A 10,668-nucleotide genomic window follows, 5' to 3' on the forward strand; every position below is an offset into this window, starting at 1 on the left:
CTCAGCTCTGCCTCCTGGATACAAGCGATTCTCCTACCTCAGCCTCCCAAGTAGCTGGGATTACAGGCACGCACCACCAGGCCCAGCTAATTTTTTGTATTTCTACTAGAGACAGCCTTTCACTGTGGCCAGGCTGGTCTTGAACTTCTGACCTCAGGTGATCCGCCCGCCTCGGCCTCCCAGAGTGCTGGGATTACAAGCATGAGCCATCGCACCCGGCCAACACATACTATGATTTCTAATTGCAATTTGGATTTCTGAAAACATACACCTTGAAATGTTCAAGATCATGTTTAGTCAAGCAAAGGTTAGCACAACAAAAATGCAAACAAATTAAAGAATTCAATTGTTTTTATAGAAAGACTAAGGAAATACCGAATAGAAAAGAAAGAAAAGATGAGTTTAAATGTTCAGCATTCCTGCTATTTTAATTACCCGGAGTCCTGTCTTCTCTGCATGACTCTAATGACAGCATTTTTCACTTCTTTGTTTCTAAGACTATAAATGAGTGGGTTCAGCATGGGAATCACAATAGTATAAAACACAGAAGCCACTTGATCCCTTCCCAAGGAATAAGACTTTCTTGGTTTTAAATAAGTAAAAATCATAGTGCCATAAAAGATGGTGACTCCCAAGAGATGAGAGGTGCAAGTAGAGAAAGCTTTCTGCTTTCCTGAAGTGGAATTAATTTTCAGGATGGTAGAGAGAATGCACACATAGGATGCAGATATCGTGATAAGGGAGACCATCAGGGTGGAACCAGCTAAAATGCATATCATGATTTCAATGTCATGTGTGTCCGTGCAGGACAGAGCTAAAATTGGGGACGTGTCACAGAAAAAGTGATGAACTACATTTGAGTCGCAGAAATGCAATCTGCTCATCCAAATCACGTTGACAAAGGAATCCATAAAGCCAATCACGTAGGGCCCAGTGAGGAGAGCGCGGCAGAGCCTTTTGGACATAATAACTGGGTAGTGTAGAGGACTGCAGATAGCTACATAGCGATCATAGGCCATTGAGGAGAGAAGAAAACATTCAGCAGCTCCCAAAAAGACAAAAAAGAACATCTGGGCAAAGCAGCCCATGAAGGAAATAGAGTTGGAAGTCAGTAAGTTTGCTAAGGTTTTAGGTGTGATGACAGTTGAGTAACTGAGGTCAATAAATGACAGGTGAGTGAGGAAAAAATACATGGGAATGTGAAGTTGGAGGTCCAGGTGGATTAGCAATGTCATCCCCACATTCCCCAGCATGGTAATTAGGTATATCAGGAGAAATAGCATAAAGAGGGCTATCCTGACCTCTTCAGAATCTGACAGTCCCGTAAGGATGAAGTCAGGCACATTTGTGTTATTTCTTCTACCCATCATGTTCAATTGCTTTAAACTGCTGAGAAATCAAAGTTGATACTTAACAGGAATGACTTCAAAAGGTTTCTGTTTATATAATAATCTAGCATTTAATTAGTTTAGTGTTTCTATAAATTATGAATAAATTTATACAATGTGACCTAAAAACAGAATTATATCGCCAATGTAGATAAGTGTAAATTAACATTTAGATGTGATATAATAAAATGTAACATATTGCATAATTAGAATGAACCTGACCTTGTTCTGAATGCCTTCCTTTATTAACACATTTAATCCACGTGAAAATATTATGCCATAGATACTACTATTATCCACATATTTTAGATGAGAAGAAAAAGATATGGAAGGTTTGAGTAACTTATCCAAAGTCAGAACAATTAAATGTTGACACTGATTCTGCCAACATATGTTGACTTCAGAGAGAAGGCTTATAATACTATACTCCTTTTTATAAATAATTTCAGAACACTTGAGAAAGAGCTAGACATGTAATAAAAAATGAGAGGAAACAGTTTTTAATAGATTTCCTGCCCCTTTGTTTCTAATATCATTTAATAGTAATTTTAAATAAACTCCACCCTTAAAGATTTTAGTAGGATACATTAAAATTATAGACCATATATGTATTCATTTATAAAAAATATGATGTTTTAGTAACTTAATCAATTAAAATCAAATTGCTTCCAAAAATTATATGATCAAAATATGTACTTTGCTTGTAGACTCATTTCGTCAACTCTACATTTCTGTTTTCACAAACCCCGACATTACTTAGGGTAAGGACTAAATGATATGTATATGTATATTATTATGATAAACTCCCAAATTAATTTCATCTGGAATAAAATCTTCCAATTTTGAGAATAATACTTACTGTGTCTGAGCCAAAGTTGGTGAAAAAGCTTTCTTGTATTATCTGTCTAGAAATTTGTCAACTTCAAATTTTTCTTATAAATAAAACATGAAAAGCATTTAAGGAGATAAAATTTTCTCTAATATTTGTTTTCCTTGAGATAAATTGTTTTTACATGTTTGTGCATTCATTTTGTTTTATTCTGTGTCAAAACACCAACCTAGAAATTTTGTTGAGGTCCTGGTCAAATGGAAAGATTACCAGGAAGTTGTGTGTCAAAAGGACACTGGAAGCTACTGTGACTACAGGGAGATTATTCTTTGCCCTTCACTCTGATAATTCTAGAGTACCTTATATATGAGGGGCTGATGATAATGCACCTTTTGGTAGTCCCTGTGGACCAATTACCAATGAAGAATTGCTTGGTATGTTTCCAAGGATAAAGGTGCAGGGAATAAATGCAGCCATGATAGATTTTTGAGCAAAGGTTTTCCTTTTTACCTTACAAGCCACATGAATGAAGGAAATTCTGGATTGGTCTTTTCTTGTGATGTTCTCAATATTTTACTGGGGTGGTGGAAAAGCCATTTCCAGAAAAATAATTATTCTATGACTGACACCAAAGATGGGATAATACATTTTTTACAATTAAAATTTTGTATATTCAAATGTATGATACTATCATAGAAGCAAAACCTATTAAGAAGAATCAGAACATAACAAAATTCAAAAAAAGAAAATGAAAGTAATTCTAAACTGTTAACATTTTGCCAACAGTATAATTTTTTTCTAATTATTTTCTTTTGTGCACTTAATTCCTATTTGTACATGTACCTATAGATTGCATAACAATTATACTATATATTCAGTGTATTTTCATCATCTAATAACCAAAATTTTATGCTATGCCATGAACTATGTTACATTAACCTTTTATAAACCCTACAATTCTATGGTTGAGGTATTGGCTAGTGCCCCGGGGATAATTTACTACGTTAACTACGTGCTTACCAGCTAATAGACATTTTGAAGCATTACCAAAACAGTGATGCAGGCTTGCTTTATTCTGGTTTCGCAGTGTCACCTAATTCATCTACATGAAGTATTTGTGCAATGTTTTGTTATTTTCATGTGCTTTTTAAAATTTTATGAAATAAAAGTGAGAGCAGAAAGACAAAATCAACCCTGAGACTAATAAACATTTTATAATTAATTTAGTTGCTTAAAACTTACTTCCTCCATATATAATCAGATCAAATTTTCTCTTAAATATGGGTTAAAAGTTAAAATATAAAAATTGAGCTGAAATATTGTACTGAGTACTATTTGTCCAAGATGGGGAAGCAAAGGAAGGGTCTGAAAGAAAACACAGTGTAAATCAGAGTAAAATATTAATGTGATTTTGTGTTAAGTCATGATAATAAAATCAATTTTCATGTAAATTTAAAAGTGAGTCTAGAAGGAAACATGTCCATAATCTAGAATTTCCGGAGATAACTTGTTGGTATGTAATAAAGCAGCTACTTTTGTATGTATTTATTGTACATTTGATGAGCTTTTGGAAGAGCAATTCTGTTCATCACAAATTTAGTGATTCTGAGACAGGCTAATGTGGAGATTAAAAAGCCAGAATCACACTCTTTGATATAGGTATCATTAGGGCTTAAGCCAAATAAGAGGCAAAAGGTGACTTTCTATGTCAAAGCCACCACGAGAGCCATGAACAAGGGGTTTTCTTGCTCATTTTTTTTTTCTAACATTAAAAACCATTTTGTTCAGGTTCAGAGTTGTTTATAATGGCAAGAAAATTATTTTACCATTTACTGTGTCATGGCAGAAGCCTAATTCTGATCAGAGATTTTAAAACTCTCAATTTAAATAATATAGTGTGTAATGCCCTAGGTAATTGTATTTTATTTTTGTTGTGATTTCGTTATTTAGAGACAGAGTCTCGTTTGTTGCCCAGGCTGGAGTGCAGTTGTGCTATCTTGACTCATTGCAATGTCCACCTCCTGGGCTCAAGTGATCCTCCTGCCTCAGCCTCCCAACTATCTGGGACTACAGGTGCTCACTACCAGGCTCGTCTTATTTTTTGTACAGACAGGGTCTCACTATGTTGCAAAGGCTTGTCCTGAACTCCAGGGCTCAAGCGATGTTCCTGCCTTGGCCTCTCAAAGTGCTGGGATTACAGGTATGAACCACTGTGCCTGGCCTGAGGTCATTATATTTTAAACTACATTACTTATGCCCCCCCTATTCTCTTTCTCTCAATCTCTCTCTGTCGTCTGGATTATGTTAACTATTGTTTTATTTGTCTTTCATCTTTGGCTCAATTAAAAAAAGACCTTTTTTGATAAATTTGGTTCAAAGACTTACTAACTTGCTTATTCATTAGTTATTTTATTTTTGTTTTATTATTTTATTTCCCCTAATTTATCAGGTTGCATATTTTTACTAGGTATTGAAGTAATGTTGGACAGGTCCAAATGTTGGACCTACTTTTACTAGGTATTGAAGTAATGTCCACAATGTTGGACAGGCCGGTACTGATAAATTTACTAGGTATCGAAAATACCTAGTAACAGTATTTTCTCATGGTTACCTGTTTAATAATACCAGAATTTAGTATTTGCATTATTCATCTGAGTGTCACTTTTCACTTACATATAGTGATATGAATTATTCCTATTGTGGCATATTATGAAAATAGTGTAAAGTTAATTTTTTTATTTCTTATTTGACTAAGATTAACCTCAGTTATGCTTAGTCATTAAGTTATTAAAATCTTAATAAAATTATAATTCTAATTTTTTAAAATTTTGAGTTAAAATTATTTTTATCTTACAAATATTGATTTTATTTATTTTTAGAGATAGAGTGTCACTCTATTGCCCCGGCAATAGTGGTATGATCCGGGGTCACTGCAGCCTCTGCCTGTGGGTTCAAGCGATTCTCCTGCTTCAGTCTCCCTAGTAGCTAGGACTACAGGTGTGTGCCACCACATCTGGCTAATTTTTATATCTTTTTGGTGGAGACTGGTTTTCACAATGTTGGACAGGCCGGTACTGATAAAACTTTTTCAATGGTTATCTTCTAATAACACCTGGGAGAGTTCATTAAACCAGGTTTAAGTCTTTTCAAGGAAAGCACCATCTTTCTTACCTCACACACAGGAACACATACATACACATTTTCTTCCTTTAGTGCTGTAGAATTAACAAAGTTTTCCTTTTGATCTGGAGATGCAAGAATCTGTTTATATCCAAAATACTCTAGGAATTATGTTACTCCTAATGAGACATCTATAGTTAATGAGAAATTAAACTGTCCTGTTTTTTATAGAAATATATGCCATAAACAGAACACTTTCCTATGTAATCTAAAATTGTGTTCATACATACATGATCAAGAACTTAACTGTTAGGGGCAAAGGACTCCATATTATCAAGAGATTTCTCTATACTACCTGGTATCTGCTGTTCCATTAGTGATTGCACTGAAATTATTTCAATCTTTCATTTTTCATTGTGGCTAATATTTGCTTTGTTATTTTTTGTTTGTTCAGTTCTGTACTCTTTGCTTTCAGGTGATCAGCTGTCACTAAATATTTTTAGTAAAATTTAGCTGCTCTTATTCCTTTTCATTTTCTACTCTCAAGTTGCCAATAGCTGAGAAAACAATGTCACATTATATTGTCAATTTAGTTTTTTTAGTTTTAAAAGAAATTTTTATTTTTTATGGGTCCATAGCAAATGTGTGTATTTATGGGGTACACATGCGCTGTTCTGATACAGGCATGCAATGTGAAATAAGCACATCTTGGAGAATGCTTTATCCTTCTTCTAAGACTTTATCCATAGAGTTACTATGTTGGTGCAGAAGTAATGGCAGTTTTTACCATTTGTTTTTTGTTTGTTTTGTTCCATTATGACAAAAACTGCCATTACTTTCGCATCAGGCTAATACAAACAATCCAGTTACATGATATAAACTGGGCACAGAATGACAAAAATTACATGTTCTCAATGTAATAATTTTGAACCTGTTTCAGCATGATGGTATGCTCACATATGAATGTTCAGATGCCTCTTATTTCCTTGTACATTTCTATGCCTGAATAATGTATATGCTGAATTGACCTCCAAATATAGTGAGTTAGTGGTCCATATAATTAAACAATAATTCAACTTACAAACTGCAAGGCTCTAAGTTCTCATTTAGTTTGTGTTATGCTTTTTGAGGTTACTCTACTATTTTTCTAGTTGTTGGCATAATTGAATTCCTGAAGCCATCCACGTTTGTTTTAATTGTAACATACATAAATTTGTCACGGAAAAAGTTTTCTATGTATAACTCTCAGAAGAACGTTTTTTACATCTTTGTTTCTCACACTATAGATGAGTAGATTCAGCATGGGAATGACAGTCGTGTAGAATACAGACGCTAACTGTGCGTGGATCAGGGATGATGTGTTATCAAGTTGCAAATAGGTGAAAATCAGGGACCCACAGAAGATAGTTACACCCGTGAGGTGGGATGTGCAGGTGGAGAAGGCCTTCTGCCTTCCTGGTGCTGACTGGTTCTTCAGGATGGCTGAGATGATGGTGATGTAAGTGACCGTGATAAGGAGAGAGCTAAGAAGAGTGAATCCAGCTAAGACAAAGATCACCATTTCTGTGCCAAATGCATCTACAGGACAGTGCTAAAAGAGCTGTGGTGTCACAGAAAAAATGATTGATGCTGGAATAACAGAACGCCAAACTACTTATCACACAGACAGATATCAGAGAATTTGTGAAGCCTATCGCATATGGCATTACTCCCAGCCAGTGGCACACTTTCTGAGACACGACTACTGAATAAGGGATTGCAGATTGCTACATAGCGATCATAGGCCATTGATCCCAGAAGGAAACACTCACTACACACCAATCCAACAAAAAAAGTACATTTGAACAAAGCAGCCAACAAAGTAGATAGATCTCTGATTAGATTGGAAATTCACCAATGCCTTAGGGCATTACAGTAGAGCAGTAAAATATGTCAATGAATGCTAAATTGCTCGGGAAAAAGTACATAGGGGTATGAAGCTGAGCATCAATTCTAATTAATATGATCAGTCCCATGTTTCCCAAAATAGTGAATAGATAAATGAAGAGAAACATCAAGAAAAGACTGACTTGTAATTCAGGGTGATTTGCAAATCCAGAGAGGATGAAGACAGTCACCTCAGTGAAATTGTTGCCAGCCACTTATATCAACTTAGGCCTTTGACTTACCTGCTGAACAACAATAAGGAAAGCTAGAGAAGGATTCAAATCTAAAGGCCCTATAATCAGAATTGACTCAGACTCCAACAATGAAAGAGTTACAAATGGAAAGTAAAATTTAGTGATTTCAAGTTAGTTAGGCATTTATGCATAAATTTTTTACAAACTGACATTAATTAAAAAAAAAGTTCACAATTTTGTGGACTAAAAAACGTATCTGGAAGGATGTCTTAGGAGGAAAGATTGCTCCTGAGATGTACCATTCTCTGCCCCAGTCTATCATCGGGTCTTGCAACTTAACGAAAATAATTGTATCTAATGAATATACCGATTTATCTAATGAAATTAATTTTATCTAACGAATATAGCAATTTATCTAATGAAATTAATTTTATCTAACGAATATAGCAATTTATCTAATGAAATTAATTGCATGACTCTTAGAAAAAAAAACCCATTTAGAAAAGGAAGTTCTATAATTTGTGAATTTAATAATTCCTTTGTGTTTCAGTCTTATTTTCTTAACATCTAACAATTACTTCACAGAATTATTTTAGGAACTTGATAAAATCTTAGATGGATATAGCTATTATTTCCTTGGGCTCTGTAAAGCTTTTTATATTTTGTTAAGAAAAAAACAGAAAAGAGAAAACTAGAAACATCTCGCTCACTTGACATGTTAATGCTAAAACTTCTTATACTTTTATCTCCTATCATGTATTCTTTCTCTCTTTGGGTGAGATAAGACCAAATGTCTTGCTCATCATGAAAGGCATTTTTTTAGAACCTGATGGAAAGACGCAGACATTAAAAAATAGAAAGTGTCTCGATGTGAGAAACAAGCAAATAATACTCACAGTCAGGCAGATATGCAAATTTTAGGGGGGAAAAAGGTAATAAAATTAAATATGCCTGATATTCAATCATCCAAATGAAACATTTTTTTTTTAGCTATCTTCCACTTATTTTCAGGTTTGTTATATTTGCCTCATCTATAATTCTGAAACCCATGAATTATCAACATAATGACTTGGATCTGTTGTTGTTGTTACTGTAGTTACTTAGCATACATCTCTATTTCCTATATAATGGACCCTAAATATTATGATGTTGATGAAAAAACATTGGTGGTTTTGATGATAATATTGGGTATTATATATATTACCTTCCATTGATAGGATAAAAATAAGAGCCAAATTAACTTGTTAACTTGTTGTTTTCGTGTGCATTCTTCAGAATTGAAAGTTTGTATTTTTTGCTCAAGCCTAGATTCTTATTTAGAATTAGTTTTGGTCTCAGTGTATTTCTAAAGCAATCCCATAACAAAAGATTTTCTTCTGAAATCTTGTACGTTAAGCAGTATTCTTATACCTGGAACTCTTCCTCAAACACTTAAACTTACCTAATAAAGAGGTTAGACAATTATCATCTTTGATCTCTTGAGATTCCTATCTTAATTGTACTCTAAGGTCTCTTTCTTAACTTGTCTGGGGTATATCTCCAATGTAAGTGTTTGGAAATGTATAATCTTCATTTTTGTGTATTCAGTTAAATGGCAGAAGACATTATTAAAAAATTCAATTGATGTAGCTTTAAAAATCATGTTATTTACATGTTATTGGTAGATGTATACATGAAACATTTATGAAACATTAAATCATTATGAAAATAAAGGTGACATATGATGTTAGGGTATCTCAGATAACCACTGCTTCCCAGATAACCCTCTTATGAAACTGAAGTAAGCTTTCCTACTCACTAACTCTGTGCTGTTAATATGTGTTGAAATTATATTACCATCTGTGTCAACAATCATAGATGTGTTTATTTTAAACTCAGGCATTCAGTTATTTTTAATTGTGCTTGATGGTATATACATAACATCATTGTCTGATAATACGTATGCCATCTAAGAAAATGAACAAGAAACCTATGGTACAAATCAAACTCATGCTCTCCATTTAATGCTCAATTTATGAGTAAATACAATATTTCTCACAGTTGTATTCACATTATCATTTATTTGTTTATTTGTTTCAGAGCAGCTTCCTAGCCTACACTGCTATACAGATTCTGGTTTATTAGGTTTGGTATTGACCCATATAATTAAATTTTTCAAGATGCCCCACATTACATGGATTATACTTTGACAAACACTAGCTTGGAAGGATCTCTCAGACTTACCTAATTAAATTCCTTTTCTGCTGTGATTGTTTCATTCTCCTTATTTCTTGTTTTTAAAGGGGGCTTATTTTTAATTGGCAAGTAATAACTGTTTATATTCATGGAGTCCATAGTGATGTTTCAAAACATAATACGTAGTGACCAGGTCATACGTACCTGTCATCTCAAACATTCATCATTTATTTGTGTTGGGAATATTCAATATCCTCTATCTAGCTGTTTGAACCTACATAATGTTATTGTTAACTATAGTCATTGTACAGTAGTACAGAACAATAGAAGACATTCCTTTTCTCAAGCTGTGATTTTATATCCTTTAACAAGTATCTTCTTACTGTTACATAATGAAACAAGACAGATATTTGCATGGGGAAAAGAAAAATAATACATTTTTCCTAGCAACAGAAACCATCTCTCATATCACCTGTCACGTTAGAGATTTTTAAAAAGTAATAAAATCTATTATAGATGTGCCATCTCACTCACTGATAATCAACATTATCAGGTATTAGGACAAAATAAATGGCATACAGTAGTCCCCCATTTTTTATCGTTTTACTTTCTGTTGTTTCAGTTACCCTTGGTCAATCAGTCTAAAAATATTACGTGGAAAATTCTAGCAATAGACAATTCAGAGGTTTTAAATTGTGCATTCCGAGTAGTTATAATGGCTCCATTTTATTAGTAGTTACTGTTGTTAATCTTTTACTGTGTCTAATTTACAAATTAATGTTTATCACAAGTATGTATGTATAGGGAAAAAAAGTATATTGAGTTTGGTAGTATCTGAAATTGCAGGTATCCTCTGGGAGTTGTAGATTATTTAAAGATAAGGAGAGACTACAGTAATTCTTTCCCCCACTACGTGTTCAACTTGATAAAACAAAATTTTGAGAGAATTGGGCTATACACATTCAACCTCAACTTTTCATCTACTCTTTTACTTATTTGTTCAACACAAATTGATTAAACATCTAGTAGATGGCAG

The 10,668-nt window shown here is 33.7% G+C and overlaps 2 protein-coding genes across 2 annotated transcripts; both read right to left on the bottom strand.

Moving 5' to 3' along the window:
* Positions 1 to 366: 366 nt before the first annotated feature.
* On the bottom strand, positions 367 to 1,408 carry LOC108582118 (olfactory receptor 8H1). The gene has a single exon (XM_021926924.2). The coding sequence runs from the start codon at positions 1,368 to 1,370 to the stop codon at positions 432 to 434; it is 939 nt and encodes a 312-aa protein (XP_021782616.2). The 5' UTR covers positions 1,371 to 1,408; the 3' UTR covers positions 367 to 431.
* A 4,088-nt stretch (positions 1,409 to 5,496) lies between these two features.
* Positions 5,497 to 8,668, bottom strand: LOC101003211 (olfactory receptor 8I2). Its single transcript, XM_009186048.3, is given in 6 exon segments — positions 5,497 to 6,917; positions 6,919 to 7,089; positions 7,091 to 7,170; positions 7,172 to 7,246; positions 7,248 to 7,477; positions 8,662 to 8,668. Coding segments are annotated over 6 exon segments (927 nt in total). The 3' UTR covers positions 5,497 to 6,553.
* Between the last annotated feature and the right edge of the window lie 2,000 nt (positions 8,669 to 10,668).

Source organism: Papio anubis, chromosome 12 (assembly GCF_008728515.1).
Source record: "Papio anubis isolate 15944 chromosome 12, Panubis1.0, whole genome shotgun sequence".
Taxonomy (NCBI): Eukaryota; Metazoa; Chordata; class Mammalia; order Primates; family Cercopithecidae; genus Papio; species Papio anubis.

Coding starts and splice junctions, on each gene's coding strand:
- LOC108582118 (XM_021926924.2), bottom strand. CDS start 1,370: ATGATGGGTAGAAGAAATAACACAAATGTGCCTGACTTCATCCTTACG.